The following is a 25,231-nucleotide window of genomic DNA, read 5'->3' as shown; positions in this document are numbered from 1 at the left end:
ACACACACACACACACACACACACACACACACACGTGTGATTGGTGAATTCCGAACAAGCTCTAAGGCTGTACCAGTGCCGACTTGCTTTGCTACTGCGTTACATCTATACAGATGTTAACCACAGGGGAGGCTGGGTGAAGGGGTCATCTTCCTGTACATTTTTCTCAACTTCCTGTGAATCCATAATTATTTCAAAATAAAAAGTTAAGGAAAAATAATAAATGGGGACAGCAAGCCTTTGGGGGAAAACCCTGCTCTCAGTAACATCATTGCCCCCACCTGTGTTCCTGGCTGATCCCCCCCTAACCCCCTGTGCCAACTGTCACTTTTAGCTCAGTCCTTGCTGCCACCCAGGCGGCCCCGCACCCGACCTCCTGCACACACCGATTCCTCTCCGCTCCCGCGTCCCACGGCACCCCATTTATCTGTGTCTGCGGACTCTGCTCTGTCTGGAATGCCCTCCCTGCTCTCTGTAGCAAACTCCCACTATTCTCTCAAAGCTCTGCTTAAATGTCACCTCCTCCGGGCAGCCAGCCTAGACCTCCGGGGCTGGGCTGTTCCCTCCTCTTCTATTACGGTGCTCATCAACACAGGGTGCCCGGTTCCTCAGGTCCTCTCTCCAGCACAGTCAGCAAGCGTTGACCACACGACCCCCTAGCAACTGAGTGTCTCAAATATTCCTCCCGGCACCTACCACACAGCAGGCTCTTGGGACTCTTTGCTGAATGAAAGCTGAACGGTGGCCATCAGAAGATGGCACGGTGCGTCTATTTTCCCAACTCAACAACGATCCTCAGCTTAGGATCTAACAACGGCTTGGTGTCACGGCCTTCAAGCATGGTCCCTGGACCAGCAGCGTCCACGTGGCACACTTCAGCCCAGATCCGCCAGGTCCGAAACTTGGGAGTGAGGCCCAGTAATTTGTATTTTAACAAGCCCACCTCTGGGTGACTCCAATGCACGCTCAAGATTGAGAACCCCTGGTTTGGTGGACAGATCCCGGGAGTTAAGGCAGGTGGTTTTATTTAAATAATCCCACTCACCCCATCCTTTTACCTGCTACGTACCATGCTACGCCACGTGTCAGACCCTATGCTGAGTGATGGGGGCAGAGGTGAACCGGAAAGATCTAGACCTCAGCAAGCATGCTTGTTCTCTCGCTCCCTCTCGGGAACATGTGCATGCGTGCACTCACACACGCTCTTCACTGGGCTAACAGAATGGAGAGTGCTCAAGGCCACGGTCAGGAAATACACAGCGAACAGAGGGCAGGGAGGCAGCACCTCCTCTCGTGCTGGCAGGATGGGGTGTGTGGGATGAGGAGTGCAAAGAATTTCCAGGCCGAGGAAAGAACACGAACAAGGTCTGAAACGCAGACAGCCTGCCCGGGAAGCTGGAAGTGGCCAGTGTGGCCGAGTGTGGCTCGGCACAAGACCCGCAAGGGTGAGGGGGATTGGTGGCCATAGGGAGGGGCTGTGGCTGTGTTCTGAGGGTTTCAGGAGTTGTGGGAGGGTTTGGAGTAGGGGACAGACATGGCCAGATATAGAAAGAGCCCCCTGGCTGCTGAGCGGAGAGTGGACCAGAGGAGGTGAGATGAAGCCCACTGGGGTGGCCGGGGCGAGGCAGCAGGGAGAAGAGGAGGGGCTGGTGACAGATGCGCAGGAGGCTGGGTGATGGGTCACCCAGGACGAGGCCCACAGCTCTGGCCTGAGGACGGGGGACTGGCAGGCTGCCCTTGAGAACAAGCTCGGCTGGAGCCAGATCCGGCAGGGCCCTGAACGCCCAGCTACACAGTCTGGGTTTACGTGGAAGGCGCAGGGAAGCCACGGAGGATTTGGGGCGCTCTTAGGCTGCCGGATTGGGGATGGCTCCAAGGGGGCAGGACTAACGCCCGAAAGATCACAAAGACTGGATAATGCTGATGGTCTGCTCTCAGGGCTGGGGCTAGAGAGAGTCAGACAAACAGCGTGCTGGAGGGAAGTCTTGCTCAAACCAGGGATGCAGGTGTCAAGAAAATGGCCAAATGGTCAAAATTCTGCTGCGAGGAAAGCCAAGGTTGAGTCCCACCCATCCCAGTTCAGCACCCCCTTCTTTTACGTCACCCAGGTACGGTGCTGATGTCCTAACAGGGCGTGACGCAGGGACGTCTCACACAGGAGCACGAAAACCCAACTGTCAGGCTTATCAACTACAAAAGGAACAGCGCTGAATTTTAACCTGAGACACAGCAAACCGGCTGGGGGGGATCCCCTGATGACCTTTAGGGCTCCAGAAACCCCACAAAATGGCAAATACAACTGTGGGGGCTGCATGTCCTGGGGCAGAAGGATCCACGGCCGTCATCAGGCCCCTTAATTTGAAAAGAATGAAGAGATTCTGACCTTTCTGGGGATGGCTTGTATCTCGCGTAGGTGGCCGAGCCGGGGGTGGAGAAGCTCCCAGAAGGCTGCCGGTAGGGAGGGACTCTGTCGGCCCCTGCTGGTGATGCTGTGTAAGGGGTTTCTGGGAAGCTGACAGGCCTGAAATGACAGACAGGAGAGGAAGGGGCAGGGGGTGAACGGGTGGGCCCTGCCCTCCGAGGACGGAGAGACAGGCCCAGCCACATGCCCTCTGCTGTCGCCGCTCTGGACAGAGACAGATGCCGAGCACAGGGCGGTGGGAAGCCAGGACACCCCCGTGTCCCTTCTTCCAGGTTCCACTCCTGCCCCCATCCCCCGTTTCTGCAGTGTGACGGGGCTGCCAGAGACAGTGGTTCTCACCCTCTCCTGGGATGAGACATTCTTCTGCAAATTGGGTTTATTCATTTTTTGGAAAGTTTCATCTTTTAATATATAATATATTCAAAAGCGTATCTGTAGGTTGTATTTGTCATTAAAGTAAAACAAACTCCCTGAAGCTTTCGCCCAACCCCAGGACAGGCACAGGGGCAACAACCGCCACCCATGGGCCCCCACTTCCCATTTCCCTGCCCCCCCCCAAAGAATCACTGATCTACATTTTGTGCTCATCAGTCCTTTTACCTTTTAAAAAAACAGAGTGAGCTCCCCAGCACTGGGCCCTTGAACGAGGAAGGGAGGGAGGGACAGAGACACAAGGATAGGTGGGGGCAGAGGCGAGGAAGAGGATGGAGGAAAACGGAGGAGAGAGAAGGTCCCAGAGCAGGAGAGGCTGGGCGGGGCGTGTCCTTACCTCTTGCTGTGCAGTGGCTGGGACTCCCGGAAGGGGACCATGGGGGCCTGCTTTGGGGGCCGGCTCAGGGACTGGGCATGGCCAGGGGTGGCCGGCGCGGCCCACTTGGAGGCTGGTAGAGAGTTATGGGACGCGGGCCCGCTCCACTGCCAGGGAGCATTGCTGCGGTAGGGGGGCCGGCCCCCGGGTGTGACGCTGTCCTGCTCGCTCTTGGGCTCCGAGGTATTCATGTCATAGGTCTCTGGCCACCCCCTGGGAAGAGAAACTTTGTTACTCAGAAAGGCCCCGGCTCACCGGCACGTGTGCCTGCTGCCGAGGCTGGGCTTTCCCGGCCAAATGCAAGCCGTGCCGGCCTATTTCAAAAACCGAGTGGATGCCCTTTATATTGGTCTGAAACTTACCAGCTCAGAGTCCTCAAGCAGGACAGGGCCCAACTCAGGGGCTCTGACTGCCAGGCCCTTCCTACGTCATCTCCTCTCCCCTCCTCCCCCTTCTACCTGACCCCGGCCTCAAGTCCACCGGTGCCCTCCGCGGACCGGCTGGGCCCCCCTTAGCTGTTCTTGGGGCCAAAAAGACGGATGCCCTCGGAATCAAAGGACAGTATCTGCCTTGTTCCAAAGAATCTCAAAGGCAGCTGGAAGAGGAGCAGGTGACCTACTTTGCAGGGTGGTTAAAAAAAAAAAAAAAGCCACGAAATCCAGAACCTTGAAATAGATGCGGAGCGGCCGTGACTCCCCCCAGGCCAGGCTGGCACGCACGTCGCAGCGCTCCCGGCTCGGGGACATCGCCGGCCGGCGGCCTCCACCGCCGCTGCAGAGCTGCTCCGGAAGGGGCTCCGAGCCCCACTAGGGACCTGGGCTCACGAAATCCACCTCCCGGCAGCTGTACGAGCTGAGCTGTGGGGCCTGGAAGCTCTCAGACCCCCAATGAGCCAGTCCTCCAGGCTCTCCTGAGATCCCTGGGGGCCGTGAACTTTCGTGGCCACCCGGCAAAACCTCTGGTGGACTTGGTGGCCCAGAGGCTGCCAGGTCCCCCAAAAGTCATGTGTTGGAAAGTTAATCCGCAATGGAACTGCTGGGAGGTGGGGCCTAATGGGACGCTTTCAGGGTGAAACCCTCACGATGGACTCAGGCAGCATAAAAAGGGCTTGTGGGAGCGGGTTCTTCTTCTCCTCTGCTCTCTGCCACGTGAGGCTGCCGCACGCAAGGCACCATCTTGGAAGCAGAGAGATCAGGCCCTAACCTGCCAAAGCCTTGATCTCGGGCCTCCAGCTTCCAGAACTGTGAGAAATACACGGCTGCTCTTTGTAAATTACCTAGTTTTAGGTGTTCTGCTCTAGCAGCACAGACAGACTAAGACACAGGCTGTGGGCCCAGGACACGCTGGTAAGGAGTCATCAAAAGGTGGACCAAGGACGTGCCCTGGCACGGGGGCCCAACATACCGTGCCCCTCGGCGGCATCACGGTGGGAGCTGACCCTCAGCAATTCCTTCCGGCCGCCTCCTCGGACTGGTCGGTGCCGACGCCTCACCAGGCACCAGGAGAGGAACGACAACAACACACCTGCCGTTCCTGCCCGGCCTGGCTTCTGCGCCCCCTTCTCCTGATAATAGGTCTGTGTGCTCAGGGTGGGGCTCACCCCACTTCTTGGCTCCAGGTGTGAGCATGTGACCCAGGCCTGACCAATCATAAACTTGTGTCCTCCCGGACACAGTGACAAGCAAGAGACTGCAAGTGCCCTCAGCAGGGCCAATCAGAGCCAGTGAGGAACTGTTTCTGGAACTATTGAGGGAAAAGATCTATTTCCACTGAAGCTGCTGAGCTAGGGCGGGACCTACGCCCACAGCTGTGTGGGAGTCACCTTTATCACCAGGAAGTGGGAGACCGCCCGACAATGGCAGCAACACAGAAAAGGAGACAGATGATAAGACTCCCGACCATGGTGTCTGAGCCCCTAGATACAGCCGTGTCTACACCTTCCCCGCTCCTAGTCTTGTCAGGCACCTGAGCCAGGGAAGACTCTTTTGCTCCATCATGTTTGAGTTTGTTCTCTTGCTGGTACCCAGAGTCTGGATCAGATCACATTTTAGGGATAAGCTGACTGATGCACAGAGAAGTTAAGTAACTTGTCCAAGGTCACACAGCTAGTAAGAGATAGAAACTGGATTTAAATATAATGAATTGACTCCAAAGCCCACAACTTTAACCAACCACGCACAATGGCTCACTGTGCAGTGGGTTTGGGAGCCAGTAGGTAGAGATGTTGGGTCCCTGACCTTTTCCCTTTACTGACAGCTTCACCTTGGGCCAGGGGCCCCTGGATATGACTTCAAGGAGGGAAACAGCTGGCTATGGTGGTGTGTGCCTGTAGTCCTGTTACTCAGACTCACTTGAGTCCAGGAGTTCAAGACCAGACTGGGCAATATAATGAGATCCTGTCTCTTAAATAAAAAAAAAAAAAAAGGAGGGAAACAATATTCAATCACGTTGAAGGAAGCAAGGAGCAGCAGAGAGCCAGGGCTCCTGGGCTGGATGGCTGGCTCAGACCCCAGCTGTTACCCACCGTGGGGTTCTGGGTGAGGGATTTCCTTCTCAGAGCCTCAGTTTCCTAATCTGTAAGATGGGGTTGGCCGTGGGCATTCTACAAGCATGAGCAGGGAGTCTGGTGCATGCCAAACGTCTAACCAATCAGAGCTGGCGCTGCTGCTCTCTCCAGCTGATTCTGTGGACTGTCTACCCAGCCCTCCATAAGCTCCGAAGCTCGAGCCTGCCTTCCACTTTCCAAAATCCACCTACACCACCTGCGGGCTCTGGAAAAAATTCCTCCCCAGCTCCTCTTCTGCAGCTTTTCCTGATGATCTGAAAATCAGCAGCATCTAGATCAGGGGTCCTCAAACTACGGCCCTGCAAGCCACATGCAGCCCACCAAGGACATTTATCTGCCCTGCCGGGTGTTTTTGCCGCCGCTGCCCATCCTGTTTAGCAGCCGACTCGTCCCGGGCCCACAGTGCGCATGTGTGGAATGTGCGCCACACTCTCCAACAGCCCTTCCACAGTCTCAGGGACAGTGAACTGGCCCCCTGTTTAAAAAGTTTGAGGACGCCTGATCTAGATCACCCTGAGTATTCAGCAAAAATACAAATTCCTGAGCCCGGCCTCAGCTTATCAGGATCAGAATCCCCCTTGAGGCTGGACACCGACTCACATTTGAGAAGCCGCACTGCACTGATTTAATTTCTGAATGGTCTTCAAAGGTCGTCCCTGCCTCCTGTCCTCATCCCCGTTTCACCCACCAGAGGCAGCCATGGTTCCTAGTTTTTTGCGTATTCTTTTGGAAATATCCTATGCAGGCGAGCAATCATTATTTAAATAGTAATAAAAAAAATAGCACACTATCCTCCTATATAGCACCTTGTTTTTTGCCCCAATTAATATATCACACTATGCACTCTCAGCAAAACACATTCCCTTCATTTTCTTGAAACGATTGATGAATATTGCAACACCCAGATGATGTGGGATTTACGCAGCCAGTTCCCTATAGACAGATATGTAGGTTGCTCTTAGTTTTCTGCCTACACCACAGGTATTCATAAATATTCCGCCCCAACCTGCTGGCTCACATGGGGGAGGTGTCTGGGGGGAACACCCCCCAGCTCTGAGCAATTTCCCTCCCTGCCTCGTTTTCCTTGAGTCCCGATAGCCCAGTTTCTGGGGGGGCCACAGGCACTCCTTTCTTATCTCTTCCACTCGCTCACTTATGGGGTTTCGATTTCCCTTTATGGGGAGGAACTTCCAGCCTTCCCTGACCAGAGGCCTGAGATCTAACTGGGAGAAAAACATTCCCAATTGCCATCTCCGTCAACAGCAATAGAGACAGTGAGACAAGAGCATCCCTCCCGAGCCTGCACCAGTGCCCAAGGTCCTGGTGACGCATCTTATCAGAGGCTCAGGATGTCCTCTCAGCTGGGTGGCCCAGCCCAGGGCAGTGTGCCAGGGGCGTGGGAGGATGACTCCTTGCACTGTCCTCAGTGTCTGAAGAGCATGGGGTTGGGACAGATGCCGTGCAGCCTGGCTGGTGGCAGCAAGGGCACCTCTGCCCCTACCCGGTGTCCTCCCCTTAGGGCTCACTGAGACAGACATTGGAGGCTGGAGGGACTCCAGAGCCGGGGTTATCAGCTCTGCAAATGAGGTCAGCCAGACGCCTCTGCATTTGGAGAACAACAAAAACCACCCAAGTCTCAACCCACACCCGCCCCTGCAAACAGGAGATCCTGTTTCAGTAGCCGCCTTGTAAACAGAGCGGGATGGTAAGCCTTCCTCCCAAATAGGGCAGGGAGCAGAACTCGTCTGTCTGGTTGCACCCTCCTTGGCCTCGTCTCCCCAAAGCCAGAGAACTGCGGACTCTGATGTTCGCTTCAGTCTGTCCCCACCTGCATGTTCGGGGAGCCCCTTGTGGCCTCTCTCGCACTCCCCGTGTCCGGCCCATCTGCACACCGTTGAGGGTGTGACAGTGTGTGGGGAGCGAAGCAGAGGGACCCTGTCCCTGCCTGAGGAGCACAACCGCCAGGGAGCTCGCCTGTGGGGCTACCTGGGCTCGACCTGCCCTTGCAGAGACCCGAGTGGGCGCGGCTGGGCCTTGGCCCCGTGCAGAGGGGGAAGAAGGCTCGGGAAGAAGGCTAAGAGCAGGGGCTGCCTGGGGCTTACTGAGTCCTGAGGCTGGGGGACGTGGGTGGCCAAGCCGTTGGCTTCAGGGTTTGGGCCTGCCCAGAACTGTCCCCCGCCACGTTCAGAGCACTCGTGACTCAGGAAGGCGTGGATGGAGCACTCACACTCGCGAGCCTGTAGCTCTCGAGGTGTTCAGAGGTGACAGAGTAAAAAGGGGACAGGTGATCCTGGATTTGAGTTTTGCTTTGCCACTTACTCTGCACCAGCGACTTGTCCACTCTGGGCTCGGTTTTCTCATCTGTACAGTGGGGATCACATGAGCCCAGCGAGGTAACATGTGATACGGCACTCACTGTCACCCCATCTCGTGTCCTCCTCTTGGCTCAATCTGCTCCAGCCCCACAGTTGCACTTTCTGACCTGGCAACAAGCAGGACTCCGTTCTCACCTGCAGGCCCCCCTGCCCTCCCTGCCCAATGTTAGCTTAGTGCCCTGTGTCTGCCTCACACCCAGTATCTCAGAGCTCGTGTCTCTAGAGCCTTCTAGAGGGGCCTAGGACAGTCCCTAGGTGCTTCACAAGTCTTACCTCCAACTTCACAACCACCTTTCTGGAAAGGCTCTGTAGTCGTCCTCATTTTATGAATGGAGAAACTGAGGCACGGGGGTAAGGCCACTTGCTGAGGGTCACAGGTAATATGGGGAAGAGCTGGGATTCGAACCAAGGCGCCCTCACTGCAGAGCCTGCCTTTCCCACGATGCTCCAGTGCCCCCCGCCCCCGCTATCTGAAATACTCTTGTTTACTTGTTTACTGTTTGCCTCCCCTGACCCACTCATCAGCTGCATTAGGGCCAAGGCCTTGTGTCCTCTGTGTCACTGTGTTCCCAGAGCTTAGACCATGGTGATTCTCTTTCTCATTGGTCACCTCTGGAGACTGCTGAGGGACTGGCTCACTATTCTGGAAACGGTATTTATCCTGCCTTCCGTGCACATATTATACCTCAGAGTAACCCAACAGCTACTGAAGGAAAGTTCTTTTCAGAAGAATTCCAGCCAATAAACGAAGAAGGAATGACAGAATCGAGACATCACTCCTCTGTGACCCGTAATGACATAACGGGTCCAGGTGGAGCCCGCACACACCTGCCCCGCCGAGGGGGGATGGGTAACGGGTCAGGCTGCCACGGTCCAAACACTCTCTGCTTTGCCTCGCAAAACCCACACAGGGACACCAGACACACAACGCCTCCCCCAGGACGCACACCTAGAGGCGTGTGACTGAAGGACATTCGAGTGGAACCCGATCAAGCTCCCGCCTCTAAGTCGTTTACGGAAAACACCTGTGCTGGGAGGAACAGGTTACCGGACGCCATGGGAGGCTAACGCCAGGAAGTGGGAAACTCTAAGGACAAATGACCTGGTTTCTTTCCCAACTTAAACTGCAAGGAAAAAAGAAAAAAAAAGATGAAAGGGAAGCTTACAGATTCAAAGGACCCGAAGAGACACGTAGGCCAAATGGAACAGGAGGATCTTGATTAACAAAACCACTGTTTTTAAGAAACAGTTGATACTAAGGAATTACCGTCACACTTGCTAAGTGTAATAAGAAAAAAAGGTCCTGGCTGTGTAGGGACACATTCCAAGGTCTGGGATCGTTCCCGATGATCCAAGGTGCGGGGTCAGGGGAAGAGGATATAGAAATTGTAAGATCAAAAAACAAAAACTGGCCACATGTGGACACATGCTCAAACTGGGGGCTCAGTCTACTTTCACGGCATTTGTGATATTCCATTAAGCAATGAAACACAAGCAACAAGTCCTCCGCCGGCTTCCCACTGCATCAGGATGGAACCTGCGCTACTCCCGTGGCCCGAAGAGCCCCCCCCAATCTGCCCCACGCCTCTGTCCTTTGCTCCCAGCTGTCCCCCTGCTCACGCTGCTTCGGCCGCATGGGTCTCCCTGAGCCCCAGGAACACGCCATGCAGTGCACGAGTGGGAGACTGCGCCCCGGCTGGCTCCCGTCTGGAGCCTGTTTGCCCCAGAAAATCACATGGCTGCCGCCGCTACCCACCTTGTAAGCCGCTCTCCAGTCATGCTGCAGCCCCTCGGTTCGCCCTGCTTTCGTTTCCTTCTTAGAACTTCTCCCCACCCCCCATCCTGTACCATGAGCCCACCAGGCTCCGCCTTCCGGGGTGGGTGGCCTTACCTCCGGGGCGTGCCATCCTCGAAAGGGGGGATGATGACCACCTTCACGGTGACTGAGGTGCGCAGCAGATCGATCATCTGGTCGTGGGTCAGCGTGACCACGGCCACCTTGCAGATCTCCACCAGCCGGCTGCCCTGCCGGAGGCCAGCCTGCCAGGCGAACCCGTAGTCCTCCACCTCGGCCACCGTCCCGTCGTACTTCACGTGGAAGCCCAGCTGCCCGAGCCCGTTCCGCCGCAGGGTCATGTCCACCGTCTCCCAGCCGTTGGTCATCACCTGCGGGCAACGGCACGGTCACCTGAACAGAAGCTGTTGGGTCAGACCCCCACCCCCGTAGGCCAAAGACCTGCTGACCCCCACCGCCCTCCCAGGCCACGCCGGGTGCCGGCGGGGTGAATGTCCCCGTAGCCTCAACCCGCTTCTGCGTCCTGGTTTCTGGAGAGGAAACTCGGAGCTGCAACTCTGTGGCTTGTCGCCTTGCAGAGAACACGGCAGTCGGGGGCTACTAATACATCCTCTAAACGTCCTGTCCCCCTCGTTCCCACGGCCAGTGGGACGGCACTTCTCAGCTCCCTGTGGGTGGGCGTGGGGGGGCTCTGGGACTTGTTTTGGCTAAAAAACTGTGAGTGGAATTGGCATGTCCTCCGGGTGGGGTATTTAGTCGCCAGTGTGACCCTATGCCACAGAGAGCACTCACATTGTAGACAACGGTGGCTACTTGGGCAGCTGGGGTCCCAGCGTTGCAGCAACGTGGAGCAGGCCCCCAGCCGAGCCCAGAGCGAACAGACAGCACGAGCAAGAAATAAACCTTTGTGATTTAAAGCCGCTAAATGGTATCCTGATGCACACAGCGACTCTAACCAAAATAAGGAGCAACAGACCAGCAGTGCGAGGATCCTTTCTAGATTAGCTCACACCACATTCTCTTCCTTCCTGACACTGTCCTATTCCCCATCTCCTCACACCTTCCCCGCATGCAGCCGCCAGACCACACACGGGCTTCCCTCCAACCTCTCCCTGCTCCACCTGTGTGAGGTTTTCCCCAGGAAGACGCACTACCACGCCTGCAAGGACTCCCTGCTGCTCAGCATGGCACCAGTCACTCCCTCTTCTTCTGGGGATAACAACAAGATGAACTTAAGCCATGGCTGCTCAGCAAGTTACATCGTGATCTGCCTGTCCTTTCCTAACATTGCATTATGGAAAGAGAACAGGTAACGGTTCATGTTTCCTGGGAGAAGTCATTCCCTGGCTAGAAATTCTGCTACGTAACGTACCTATTAAAGTGCTAGCTTTCATGCTTTTCTGACCACTGGTTCAAGCAAGAAATAATTTTATGTCACAAACTGGTCTACGCAGTCACACGTTGTGGACAGCAGGTCAGAGTCTGGATGGCAACGGACTTATCTGAACACGTCACCACATCTTTCTGGTTACTGATTTGGAGAGTGAGAATTTGGGAGGACACGTATGACTACAGCAATGCTTCACAAATAGTACTTATCTTTACGCAAGATGCGTTTTGATACGTTGATTCTTTCCTGTCCTACTGCTATGGTGCAGCCCTAACGAATGGGATAGTGCTCTTGTAACAGAGGCCCAAGGAGCTTGTTCGCTTGGTCTGCGGACACAGTAAGAAGGTGCCATCTGTGACCCGAAAAGGGGCCATCACCACACCCTGACTCCGGCAGCACCTTGATCTTGGACTTCCCAGCCTCTAGAACTGTGAGAAATAAATTTCTGTTGTTCATAAGCCACCCGAGTCTAAGGCATGCTTTTTGTTTTTGAGACAGAGTCTTACTCTGTTCCCCAGGGTGGGGAGCAGTGAACGATCATAGCTCACTGCAGCCTCGAACTCCTGGCCTCAAGCGATCCTCCTGCCTGAGCCTTCCCAACAGCTGCGACTATAGGGGTGCGCTACCATGCCCCGCTAGGTATTTGTTAATAGCAGCCCTAACAGACTAAGACACATATCCTTTAAAATTATTGAGACCCGGTAATTGATTTCATAGCCCATTCATGGGTGGCAACCTATTTGACAATAATACATCACTGTTAATTTTTTATGTATGATAAAAAAAAAATTGGTATTTTTTGAGTCTGTATCTTTTAAAAATAAACATTGAAATGTTTACAGGTGAAATGATATAATGTCTAGGATTTGCTTCAAAATAATTGGGGGGAAGGTAGAAACAAAACTAACCATGAGTTGATCCCACTGAAACCGGCAATGGAGACAGGGGCTCGTATACAATTTCTTCTACTTCGGTGTATGTTTAGAATTTTCCACAATTAAAAAGTAAAATTGGACTGTATTCATTTATCTTAGCCCGCTACTGCTGCTTTAGGAATCAAAATTCTTCTTCCCTTTGAAGCAGTCACTCCTGTGTCCGAAGGGTTTGGCTGTGGCTTACCTAGCAAAGTCCTATGTTCCTGCCCATGACCAACCAGGCCACACCAGCCCTCAGCGTCCCGGCTGTTCCCACGGGGAGGGGCCAACCTTCCAAAGAGGCCTGGAAAGCGTCTACGCAGGTGCCGACTCAACACACGCTGCCTTGGCGGGGACTGCCCACTGTGATCCACTCTCCACTTTCACTCTCTTCCTTGTAGTGATCAGACCCCAAACAGGGTTCCAAGGGCACACGGCCACCCAGTTAGGGACCGCATTTCTTAGCTCCCTTTGCAGCTGGGTACAGACATATGACTCAGTTTTGGCCAACAGGATACGAACTGATGGAACTCCTAACTCATGTTCTTAAAAATAAAATTGCTGCCCTGCACACTCACATTTCCTCCCTTAATCCAGACAGGAACGTGGCTACAGAGTGACCCAGTCTGACCTTGTGGAAGGATGGTTCTTGCCTCCGTACGAGAGAACAGGGGAGACACAAGGTTGAGCCCCCAAGCTGTCCCTGCCTGAATGCTGACTAAGAATATGAACTCCCATCTTGTTTCGGCTCCTGGATCCCAGTCTATTTCAGCAGCTCAGTCTGTAGCGACCTACCACAGCTGCTCTGGATCACTTTAGATGAGGACGAGAGAGCCGCTCTGTCTCTTCCTGTCCTGAAACTTCCGTCTCGATTGCTTTTATAGAAAATCAAAGGAGGTCTTACATGAGGAGAACCAGTCCTGACATCGACAAGATTCTGGAAGGGACACAGGGCAGAGGGGGCAGCTTATGACACCAAACACAAAAACCAATTCAAAACACCTCTGCTGTCGCATGCAGCCACATGGCCCAGGGCCCCCTTGTCAGAGCTGATTTTCCTGGGGTGGATCTGTGCACCAGGTATTGGTTAAACCCGTTATATGCCTGACTTCACTGCTATCTGACTTTTGAGGTAGGTAGAACTAATTTTTCTTATTTTACAGATGGGGAAACTGAGGGTAATATCACTTGCCCAGGATCATAAAGCAGATGACTCTTAACCCTTGCTTTTAGCCACACTGCTGAACGGCCTGCTGCTATACTGTTCCCGCGGCCACTTTTCTCTTTTACTAAGTTCATTAATTTTATTTAAACATGAGAGCCGGGCACAGTGGCTCACGCCTATAACCCCAGCACTTCGGGAGGCGTGAGAAACAGCGAGACCCTGTCTCTACAAAAAATAATTAGCTGAGAGTGGTGGGACATGCCTGTAGTCCCAGCTACTCAGGAGTCTGAGGCAGGAGGATCGCCTGAGCCCAGGAGTTTGAGGCTACAGTGAGCTATGATTGGGCCACCGCACTCCAGCCTGGGTGATAAAGTGAGACCCTGTCTCTAAAAAAAATTTAAAAAATAAAAATAAGCAAAAATGAGCTCCCCACCCGCATTCTTCAGCAGGATGATTCCTACTTATTGTCCTAGTCTCAGTTTAAAGTCATTTCCTCAGGGAGGCCCTCTCCAGCCCGTCCTGCTCCGCTGCGTGGGTGCCGGGTGGTAACGTGGACAGGAGATGTGGGTGGGTGCGCACCATGGGCAAGGGGTGCACTCGTGCCCCCATATAGAGGGGGTGCCCAGCACCCTACTTCAGTACTTGTCTGATGTGGGTCCCTGTGATGGGCTGTCCTGGCACCCTTGACACCCCCCTTTTTAAGCTCTTGGCCCTTGCAATTGCTTGTTCAATACCTGCCCTGGATGGGAGCCCCAAGAAGGCAGGCCTGGGCCCATTATATAAGGTCACTGCTGTGTCCCGGCACTGCCTGGTCCAGGGCCAGACACATAAGAAAACTCGTTCAATTAACAAACGATATGATGCCATTAGCTTAGGACGTCTAGGGTGGTCGAGGCAGCCTGGCCGCCTGGGTCTGAACCCCCGTTCTGCCAGGCGAGGGTATGGAATCCTCACCCTGCAGCTTCCCAAGGAAGACAGACTCCCCATCACGAGTCACTTAAGCTGGGCCTGCCCCTCCATAGGAGATGGCTGATGTCATCGTTTCCTGCCCACTGGCTCCTCAGCAGGCTTTGGGTGTTGAGGCTGGGGGTGGGGGATGGCTTCGGAAATGTGCTCTGCAGGGACTGCGCCAACAGTAGGCACGGGGGTGGGTGTGGGACAGAGTGGCACAGAGAGGACGTGGGTAAAACATGTAACCTGGCACTGGGCCTGGCATGGTCCCCGCTCAAGAAACGCCAGCTGCCGCCAGGACTTTGAGCGACGGAATAGCCTAATGTTTAAGAACCCAGGCTCTTAACTCTCTCTGGGCCTCAGTTTCTGCACCTGTGGAGCGAGGATGACAACGGTATCTGCCTCACTGGCTTTGCGAAGAAGAAATGTAAAGCCATGCAAAGCGCTGAGCAGGGTCTGACGCACAGCTGGCCCTCCCCAAATGCTCGCTATGCTGTCACTACAGGAAAGCACGCATCTGTGCACGCGCTTGGTTCACGCTTGGTAAGTGTCTGCTGCGTGTCAGACGCTGGCCTAGGTGCTGAGGACACAGCAGTGAGCAGATACACAAAGACGTGGCAGATGATGGCAAAGCAGGCAAAGTGGAGGAGTATGCTCGGGGCCACGTCAGGAAGGGGCTTTGCAACCTCAGATCACAGGGCCTCAATGACAAGGTGACACACACCAAAAGCCTGCAAGAAGGGAGGGAGGGAGCCACGTGGGGATCAGGGAAAGTGATTGGGGAGGGCACAGGAAGTGCAAAGACCCTGGGGCTAGGCACCTGTCTAGCACACCTGAGAAACAGCAGAGGCCTGCGTGGCTGGGGCAGAGTGTGACAGAGAGACAAGGTCAGACACGTCAACAGGGAGCCAAACCATACGAGGTCTCCTGGGCCACCCAAGGACTGTGCCTTCTACCTAGAGTGAGCTGGGGGTTGGGAGCAGAGCAGTGACCTGATCGGGTCCCTCTGACCACCGTGCTGAGAGGAGGTGACAGGGAAGCAAGGGCAGAGGTGAGGGAGACCAGGGTGGAGGCCATGGAAGGGGAAGCAGCAGCTGGCAGCTGCCCACTGAGGCAGAACTGACGGCCGTGGGCACGAGAGGGAGCCATGCTGACGCCGAGGCACCTGACGTCACCAAACAGAGGGACAGACTTCGCCTTTCCCGGCACAGGAAAACTGAGAGGGGTGGGAGGAACACCAGGCGTTTGCTCTTGGACTTACTAAGTTTTAGGGGTCGCTTAGACACCTGGGTGGAGACACTGAGTGAGCAGTTAGAGACTGGTTTTGAGTTTGGGCACAGGCAGGCTTCAGAGTCAGAAAAACCTGGATTCAGACCCTAGTTCTGCCACTTCCTGGCTAAACAACCTCATGTGAGTGCCCATCTCTCTCTGAGCCTCAGTTGCCTCCTCTGGCAAGTGGGGACAAGAACAGGACCTAAACTTCATGGGGTGGATGTGAAAATTATGGGAGATCATGCATGTGAAATGCCTGGCACAGAGCAGGGTTCAGTAAACTCATTCGATGGACCAACTAACGAGTGATTACTGAACACCTACTACGTGCCAGCCCCGTTCTAGGCACAGCAGACAGGCGAGTGAGTAAAAGAGATGGAGGCCCAGATGGAGGACAGCTGAGAGCAGCTCTTTACCAACCAATACATCCTGAACTTAACGAGAGCACAAAGGCCTAGGAGGGTGAGGACAGCCACCAGTCACAGTGGCACAGGGAGGTCACAGCCACTCAAGTCAGGTAAGCCTGTCTGGGCAACATAACTCATCTACTCCTTAAACCTGGACATGATGCGGGATGATTCTCATTTCCATTTTTCAGATGGGGAAACTGAGTCACAAAGCTAAATAACTTGGCTCAAGGTCACACAGCTGGTAAGTGGCAGTGCCAGGACTTGAAGCCAGGCTTTCTGACTCTAGAACCCGTGTTTTGTGTTTTTTTTTTTTATTTTTTTTTTGAGGCAGAGTCTCATTCTGTCACCCAGGCTAGAGGGCAATGGCGTGATCACACCTCACTGCAACCTCAAACTCCTGGGCTCAAGGGATCCTCCTGTCTCGGCCTCCTGAGTAGCTGGGACTACAGGCATGCGCCACCCAGCTACATTTTCTATTTTAAGTATAGACGGGGTCTCCCTCTTGCTCAGGCTGCTTTGAACTTCTGAGCTCAAGTGATCCTCCTGCCTCGGCCTCCCAGAGTGTGAGGATTACAGGCCCGGCCCAGAACCCGTGCTCTTCACTCCTGTGTTACGCTGCCTTCTCTAACTTAGCATGCATGACATGTCATTCTGCTAAACCCACCGCACAGGCCATCACTGACCACAGTGTTCCTTCTCGTGGAGCTCAGATGTGACCTAAGTACTTCTTAGCACATGGCTTCAGGCAGATATTACCAACTAGGTTGTTATCCATCTGCCACGCTTGATTTGGTCAATGGTCTGAGCTGTTCAACCAGGAGTTTAGGTGACTGTGAGTCTTTGTCATTTAATAGGGCAATTTGAACCACTCACATTTATTGTGATTACTAACATGCAACTTATGCCTGTCACATAATTGTACACTTGTTTTGTTTCTTTTATCACGGTTTCTCATATTTTTTTTCCCTCTGCCTCTCCCTTATCCTTTAATGGCCTGGAACCTTTACATTATGTTTTAATTCTTCTAGAAAGTGCTCTTACTCTTACATTTTTAACATAAGCTTAAACTTACATTTTCTACCAACCTCTAGGACTGATGTCTCTTGTCCTTCCACAGTAAGGCCGGGAGAGCCTCGGATCCCCGGTCCAAACCTTCCCCAGAAGGAACCCCTTTCGCAGGACCCGCCAGACCTCTAGCGCGTAAGTGACAATCCTGATTCTCTTGAGGCCGGTCAGTGTCTTAGCCTAACCCACTGGGTAGGGAAGCGGCTCCTACAGCCAAAACCACGTGAACCGCTGCGCCATGCCTGGCCTCTGCCTTACCTTCAGTCTCTGCACGATCTCCCTTATGTCCTCCACAGAGCCCTCCGTGGCCTGTAGGAAGATATGGTCCCCTCGCCCATAGAAGATTTTGAGTGTCGAGGCGTCCGGGGTCCAGCCGATGACGTCCCCGCAGTAGCAGTTGAACACCACCTGCTTGGTGCGCAGGTCCAGGAGCACCACAAACTCATTGGAAATCCCCAGAATGCAGTCGATTTCGACCCCCTGGGCGTAGTCCTGGGCCGCCACCCTCCAGGCGATGGCCCCCGAGCTGTGCTGCTCGGCGCCTGCCCGCGCTTTTGTCTTCTCCTTCTTCTTGGAGGTCAGCGAGATGAGGTTGAACTTGCCGGTGGAGTCGATGGGGGTGTTGGAGACACAGTTTTCAGCCAGGTCCTTGAGGTACTCCTGGCGGGTCCTGGTGGCCATGGTGTGGAACTTGTCCGACTTGTGCGCGGCGTTCTCCGCGTTAATCGCCTTGGCCAGCAAGAAGTCTCTGAAGACGTCGGATTTGCGGAACGTGGTTCCACTGGGGATGGGGGGCCCGAAGGGAGGTGCGTCTTTGGATCGGGTCACGGCCATGCTGAGGAGGGAGAGATCATTTAGACGGTGGGAAGAAACGCACCGAGACTCTTTAGAAACGAAACAAATGATCAAAAATAAGAGTTTCCTTTTGAACAAGGAAAGTCCACGTCTAATTAGTAAGTTGCTGGCTAACTAGGTTAGAAATAAAATAAAAAGTCTTGGGGTGAGGGGGACCTGCTTCTTGCTGGGTCCCTGAAGGATGCAGGTGCTGGCGGTGACAGTATTTAAAGAGCACCGTGGCTGCCTCACGAAGGGACTAAAGGAGAACAACACGTGCGGAAGAGCAGCACGGAGCTGCCGTGCGACCCCGGCCGACCAGGCCGGACCCCTCGCTCTCCGTCTCCAGTGTCCACTGTCTAGTGACCCTGTACGGCCCAGGAATGACCCTGGGTTTGCTGGATTCACCACAGGTCCCCGATACTGACTGAAGCAAGGATTTAAACGTGGACAGACCCAGAAGAAACAGATTCCTACCAAAGGACAGTGGGTGCAGGTTTGATGGAAAGAGGCATCTCGAGGAGCAGACACTCTTCCAAGAATGCCACACAGACCAGGCAAGTTTCCCCTGTGCGGAGTCCCGTGGGCCTGGCTGTGCCCGGGCAGGGGATGGGTGAGACGGCCTCACGGGTCCCTCAGCTCTAAGCAACGGGGCGGGCAGATTGTGCTCTACAGATGTGAAGAGCTCTGCAACTTCTTCATTCAGCACTTGGCTGTTTATAGTGACAGATTTTGGCTTTTCTCATAGTCCTGATTCATAATTTTATGAATCATGAAATTGCAAACTGCTGAAGGTTTTTGGGCGATCAAAACAGTGGGTCCCTCGATTCCCGGCAGGAGGAAGACACTGATGGGCTGACTTGAAACAGCAAAGAATGACGACTCTTTATACGACCAGGAGATGGTGTGAACACCAGGTTGCCTGATCGCGGTAGCTTGGTGAGCATTTGTAGAAGTCTCATAATTATTTATGCAACAGTTATTTTCTCAGCGCCTGCCATGTTTGGGCCAGGCAACTGTCCCTTCAGCAAAGATGTCCTTGGGGACAGCTATATGCCATGAAGGATACAGGAAGGTAAACGTGACAGGGGGTCACCCTCAAGGCAGACAAGAGCCACATCATCAAGTTGTTTTGATGTGCGTGTGATAAGCACTGTCGCAGAAACGTGCCTGGCAACAGCACGTGGAAGGGGTAATGAACCCCCGGAGGATGACAGAGCCACCAAGTTCAACCTTGGAGGACAGTTAGGAATTCACCATGGGGCAACCTGGGAGCCAGGCGGAGGGGCAGGAGGTCAGCGGGAGAGCTGTGGCCGGGTGCCCTGCACAGGGTGGACAGGGGGTCCGGTCTGTCCCGAGAACAGCTGCCTGTGGGGAGGGAGGGACAGGGAGGGACAGGGAGGGGAAGGGGCTGAGGGGCAGCTTTGGTTGTCTTTCTAACATTTTCTTTTTTTAAAAATACAGGAAAGAGGGAGAGCTGAAGTAAATAAGGCAAAATGTTAACATCTGTTAAATCTGGTGGTGGGCACATGGGTGTCTGTTACACTATTCTCTGTACTTTTCAGAATGTTTAAAATATCGCGTAATAAAACTATTTTAAATTAAATTGTAAAAAATGAGAAAGGTTTGTGCATCAGAGAGAAGAACTCACTCTGGGGACCACGCAGAGGCTGACCTGGAAGGGCGGGAGGCCTCGGGCTACTGTGCCGGGCCAGGTAGGAGGGGGAGGGGAGAAGGGCCCCCCAGCCAGCTCGACCCCCGCCTCCGATGTGCTGCAAACGCTGCCCCCTCTCCTACCGTGTCTGTGTGACACACCAGGGTCACATTTCAGCCGCCGCGGAACAACACACCTTTAAACCCTGGCATCCTCCAAGGTCCTGAGCCCCACACAGAGCCTGAGGCGCAGGCACTCTGCGGCTGCCACTGTGTGTCCTGGGGACAAACGGGCTGGGGGGGGTGTCTCAGGCCTGCGGGTGTGCCCAGCAGCCAGTGGGCAGCACATCCGGCACAGCCGTTCCCGACTGCCGGCGCTGCCCGCTGCAACGCCCTCCCTTCTCCCGCCTGCCATGCTGAGACACAGGTGGATGCTGGCGATGCCACCAAGACTGCCGGTGCACACGCGCACACACTCTCTGATCCAGCACCTCCGTTCCTGGGAATGTATTCTACAGCTGTGGGCTTGGACATGGGTGCGGTGACAGCACGAATTAGGTTATGCATTGCAGGCCTCAGGCATCAGCCCACGTGCCCGTCGCTAGAGGACAGGGGAGGGTTATCACGTGCGTCCACACAATGGAATATTAAGCAGTCATAAAGAAGGAAAAAGCTCTTTCTGTCCTGGTATGGAAAGATCTCAAAAACTGTTGAGTGAAAAAATACAGGATGCAGAACAGTAAGTATGATATGCTACGATTTCTGTTAAAAAGGCAGAAGAGGAGTAATTGTACACGCTTGCTTGTGTGTGCATGACTTACCAGGAGACACGAGAATGGCTAACACGGTCGCCTCTGTGAAGGCAGCTGGGCGGGTGGGGGTCAGGGGTGGCAGGGAGACTTAGTTGTCTGCATACGCTTTTGTATCTTTTGAATTTCAAATCATCTTCAAAAAACAGAACATAACAGCCTATTCCCTAGTCTCCAGGGACAAGTGCTGACTTTGGCCTGGCCCTGGGTCACTTATCGGATTCGTTTCAAGCACCACTGCTCTACCTACCACCCCACATGCTGAGCGCTCTTCATTCGTCCTTCCGGGCCGGCCACCGCCTGGGGGAGCACTGGTGCTCGGAAAGGACACAGAGCAGGTGTGAGAGGCCTGTGCTACTCGCCATCACGTGAACTGAAAACCCTCAACTCTATGTCCTGAGCACAGCCACGTCCACAGAAGGGCCCTGCCTGCCCTGCCTCCCCGTCTGGTTTTCCTCTGGGCCACCACTGGTGCCCCCCTCGGTCCTCATGGCCCGGTGGCCGGGCTCGGCCAGTCATTTTGGCTCTAGGGTAGCACGTGGCCCCCACCAAGACAGTGAGCCTCAAGTCTGGGGCTTCTGTTGCAACTCCTGGGAAAGGAAAAGTTTGTTTTTGCTGGATGTGCAGCTGGGAGCAGACCCAGCCCTGCCCGAGCCCGCTGTCTCCGAGAGCCGGCGAACAACTGCCTTTTTGTCTCGGGCCACACTGAGGTGGGCTTTCTGCCATTCGCAACAAAAGATTCCAAGCAAATACAAATCCCTGACGGCTCTTATCAAAACCGCGGAGCCATGCTCCCTTCCGGAGGAGAGCTGCTCTCCTAGACGGCGTGGGAACGTGTGGCCGGAGCCCCCCTACAGAGGCCGCAATGAGCGGCACAGGTGGCCCGACAGCGTCCAGCTGTGTGACGGGGCAGTGTGTGGCCGTGCGTACCTGTAGCAGACGTTGTCGGTGCAGGGGTTGTGGACGCGGACGATGATGAAGACGTGCTGGAAGTGGGAGCGGATGTTCTTGGGGGTGAAGGGTAGTGCTCCGGGCTCCTGGAAGATGATCGTCACGATGTCGTTTCCTATGTGCCTCTTCCTCAGCAGCTGGTGAATGGGCACCGGAGGGGGCAAAGCGTCACAAGTCAGCTTTGGGGTCCTGCCTGGACCATCGCAATAGCTCCTCGCTGTCGCCACCGTGTTCCCACTCTTCCCCCAAGGTCTGTCCCCACACAGCCAGAGGAGCCCGAGAACACCTGAGTCGGGTCATGTCCCTCCTCTGTTCAGAAACCCCCAGGGCGCCCCTCACTCAGCGTGAAGGATGAGGTCCCCACCATGGCTCAGGAGGCCCCGTCACCTCTCTGACATTTCCCACGCCCCCCACGCTCCCTCTGCTCCAGCCATGATGGCCCCCTGCTGTTCCTCAAATTCTCCAGAAACATTTCCTCCTCAAGGCCTCTGCACTGGCTGCTCCCGGGGTCTAGAACATTCTCCCCCTGGATCCCTGCGTGGCTTCCTTCCTCATCTCTTCAGGTGTCTGCTGGTGTCTTATTCAAGACACGGAGGCCTTTGCTAACTTATCCGAGATCCACCTGCCCCCAACACCCCATATCTTTTTCTGTCCCCACCACTGAGCACTTATTGACACTGAGCACACAGAGGCTCCCCTTCCCACTGCAGGGTCGGCTCCACAAGAACAGGGACTTTGTCTGCTGTGTTCTCTGCCCACTGCTGCACCTCGGTACCTAGAATGGTGCCTGGCATACAGGAGGTACTCAATAAATAGTGCCCGTTAAAGGAGATCACAGGCCAGTGGCCTCTGATTTCTTCAAAGCCACACTCATGGACAAGAGTCAGACCAGCGACAGCCTGCAGGGTCAGTCCTAGGCCACCAAGACCCTTCCCTGGACACCCGAGCTGAGGTCAGGGCAGCTGCGGCTCTAGACTGGCCTGCGGGAGCCCTGCCCTCCCCATCGTCCGTCTACGAGGAAGACTCCGTTATCCTCACAGGTGACGTTGTATCCACAGCGTCTCGCTTGTTTGCGGAGATTACAGACACTAACTGTTAAGGAAGCCGGGCTGGTAGCAGGAGACCCGCAGATGGGAGTCCCATGCCGCTCTCAGTGAGGGGCTCATGTGTAAAATCCAGACGCCCATGGCAGCTCAACGCGTGCTATTTTTCTTTTTAATTTGTTAACTGTTTATCAAGAGAAATTATTCCTTAGCCTACACATTCATGTTTCACAGTCAGGAACGCAGGGCAGCGACAAACTTCTACGTATAATAACCCAACCCAGAGAAATTCTTTTTTTTTTTTATTTTTATTTTTTTTGAGACAGAGTCTCGCTTTGTTGCCCAGGCTAGAGTGAGTGCCGTGGCGTCAGCCTAGCTCACAGCAACCTCCAACTCCTGGGCTCAAGCAATCCTGCTGCCTCAGCCTCCCGAGTAGCTGGGACTACAGGCATGCGCCACCATGCCCGGCTAAGTTTTTCTATATATATTAGTTGGCCAATTAATTTCTTTCTATTTATAGTAGAGCCGGGGTCTGGCTCTTGCTCAGGCTGGTTTTGAACTCCTGACTTCGAGCAATCCGCCCGCCTCGGCCTCCCAGAGTGCTAGGATTACAGGCGTGAGCCACCACGCCTGGCGGAGAAATTCTTTCTATTCCCAAATCACCGCGCACTCTGAAAGGCACCAGCGTTCCACATCCCTTCAATGTCTTTCGTGCCATTGTCAATGGTGCAGAAATCTGCATATGCCTTCTTTCTCGTTTAGGCGGTAAACGTGGTACCAAACGGACTTCAAACCACACCTGGCCTAGTCGCTAATCCCAGGTGAAGTGACTATGTTACAGAACGTCTTCAAAGCCACGGGCCACCATCTGACCCACGGGACAGTACCAGGAGACCCAGTGCCGGGCAGGCAGCGGCCAACAGTCAAGAGGAGGAGAACGCCTCGGGCCCGACTGCGTGACCCCTAAGAATCACTGACCTGCTGTCTGTTGTTGGGGGTGTAGGGGAGCAGGGTGGAGACGTGGAACATGATCTCGTAGTCCTGGTACGTGGTGTAGAGCGAGTGGGTGCCCGTGGAGTCGGCTGCAAGAGAAACACCAGTTAGCACCGTGCTTCTAAAACCTCTGGGTCTTTGCCATGTCCCACATGCCATCTGTGCTGGTTTTTAACTTGATGCTTTTACTTAAATCCACTCTTTAGAATTAAAGAAAATTAGATAGAAAGGAAACCTCATGGTATACACCCACCAGATTGGTAAAAATTAAAAAGTCTGACAGTACCAAGCGTTGGTGAGGACGTGGAGCAACTGGAACCCTTTATGTGGCTGGTAAAGTGTGGACATTGGTACAACCGCTCTGGAAAACTTTTTAGCAGTATCACTTAAATCTGAAGACGACCTTAATCCATAAGCCAGCACCTCCTCCTCTCCTAAGACCACAGCCTAGAGGAACCACGCATGTGTGTCCTTAGCTGAGGGTGTAAGACCCTTCAAGTGTCAGTCAAGGAATGGCTGAGCACACTGTGTATTCACCCCATGGTCAAATATACAGCTAGGAGTCATGGATACAACATGGGTAAATATTTTTTTTTTTGAGTCAGAGTCTTGCTGTGTCACCTGGGCTTGAGTACTGTGGCATCAGCCAAGCTCACAGCAACCTCAAACTCCTGGGCTCAATCGATCCTTCTGTCCCAGCCCCCCGAGTAGCTGGGACTATAGGCACATGCCATGACACCTGGCTACTTTTAGTAGAGACGGGTCTTGCTCTTGCTCAGGCTGGTCTTGAACTCCTGAGCTCAAGCGATCCTCCTGCTTTGGCTTCCTAGAGAGCTAGCATTACAGCAGTGAGCCAACGTGCTTGGCCCTCACCAGGCCTTACAACAGGGGTCCTCAAATGGCAGCTTGCCGAGGATATTTATCCAGCCTGCCAGGTGTTTTTGCTGCCTCTGCCTGTCCTGCTTAGCAGCCAACTTGTCCCCGGCCCACAGTGCACACGTGTGAAATGTGCACCGCACTCTCCAACGGCCCAAGGGACAGTGAACTGGCCCCATTTAAAAAGTTTGAGGACCCCTGCCTTACAACCTTTGCTTGTCATGTGGGCGTGCGGTGGTGGCTCACTGTGACCTAACTGGACCCCACTTACTCTTGACGTCCAGCTGGGCGGCGTACTTGGTGAACCCCTTCAGGCAGACCTTCTCGCCGATGAGGGCGAGGAACTCCTCGAAGGCTGGGCCGGCCTCCTCGTTGTTGTACATCTCCTCCTCCGAGCTCTGGCCAGCCTTGCAGTAGAGGATGCCCACCTTGTGCTTCCGGCAGAGCTGCAGAGGCAAGAGTGGCTTTATGGAGACAGGCCAGGCAGGGATGTCGGAGGGAACAGAACAAAGGGGTATTTCTAAGGCACTCAGCCCTGGGAGCCGCTGGGATCTCTCAGGAATTCAGAGCCACAGCCAGAGAGGAAGGAAAAAGGCGTTGGGGCATGTCCCGGCTGTCCTTCCCCGCTGTCCCATTCCGAGAGGCACTGCAGGCATGTCCCTGCTCTCTCTACGGCAGGGGGAGGGCGGCTGGCGATGCCACTCTCGAGTACAAGAGACGGTTACCCTGGCTGGCTTCCCACAGTAGTTGGCCTGGGACAGGCTGAGATTCTGCAAAAGCAAAAGCTGGTGGCCTCAGGGCTCAGAGGTCAACACTTTTGGTAGGGAACGGCCCCCCCATAACCACGCTCATTTTAGGTAACCTGATTCCCCCGGTCACATGCACATAGGCCGGTGAGTAGCTCTCCTGGGACTGAGAGTCACTTAGCTGGGGTCTGCG

The 25,231-nt window shown here is 54.4% G+C and overlaps 1 protein-coding gene and 1 non-coding gene across 3 annotated transcripts in view; both read right to left on the bottom strand.

Annotated features, from left to right (window-relative positions):
* Positions 1-25,231, bottom strand: part of SIPA1L3 (signal induced proliferation associated 1 like 3) — a 204,017-nt gene that overhangs the window by 44,293 nt on the left and 134,493 nt on the right. For both annotated transcript variants that reach the window (XM_075993054.1, XM_075993055.1), the window contains exons 6-12: positions 24,564-24,738; positions 23,402-23,505; positions 21,360-21,517; positions 17,392-17,968; positions 10,063-10,337; positions 3,192-3,443; positions 2,384-2,521 (exon numbers count right to left, since the gene is read on the bottom strand). In XM_075993054.1, the coding sequence (XP_075849169.1) occupies positions 2,384-2,521; positions 3,192-3,443; positions 10,063-10,337; positions 17,392-17,968; positions 21,360-21,517; positions 23,402-23,505; positions 24,564-24,738 (1,679 nt within the window). The remainder of the gene's footprint in view (positions 1-2,383; positions 2,522-3,191; positions 3,444-10,062; positions 10,338-17,391; positions 17,969-21,359; positions 21,518-23,401; positions 23,506-24,563; positions 24,739-25,231) is intronic.
* Positions 2,099-2,202, bottom strand: LOC142861547 (small nucleolar RNA U13). The gene has a single exon (XR_012912772.1). It is a non-coding gene; the product is annotated as a small nucleolar RNA U13 (small nucleolar RNA).

Source organism: Microcebus murinus, chromosome 16 (assembly GCF_040939455.1).
Source record: "Microcebus murinus isolate Inina chromosome 16, M.murinus_Inina_mat1.0, whole genome shotgun sequence".
Classification (NCBI taxonomy): domain Eukaryota; kingdom Metazoa; phylum Chordata; class Mammalia; order Primates; family Cheirogaleidae; genus Microcebus; species Microcebus murinus.
Note: the sequence above shows the minus strand (reverse complement) of the source record. Positions and strands in the feature narration are given on the sequence as shown.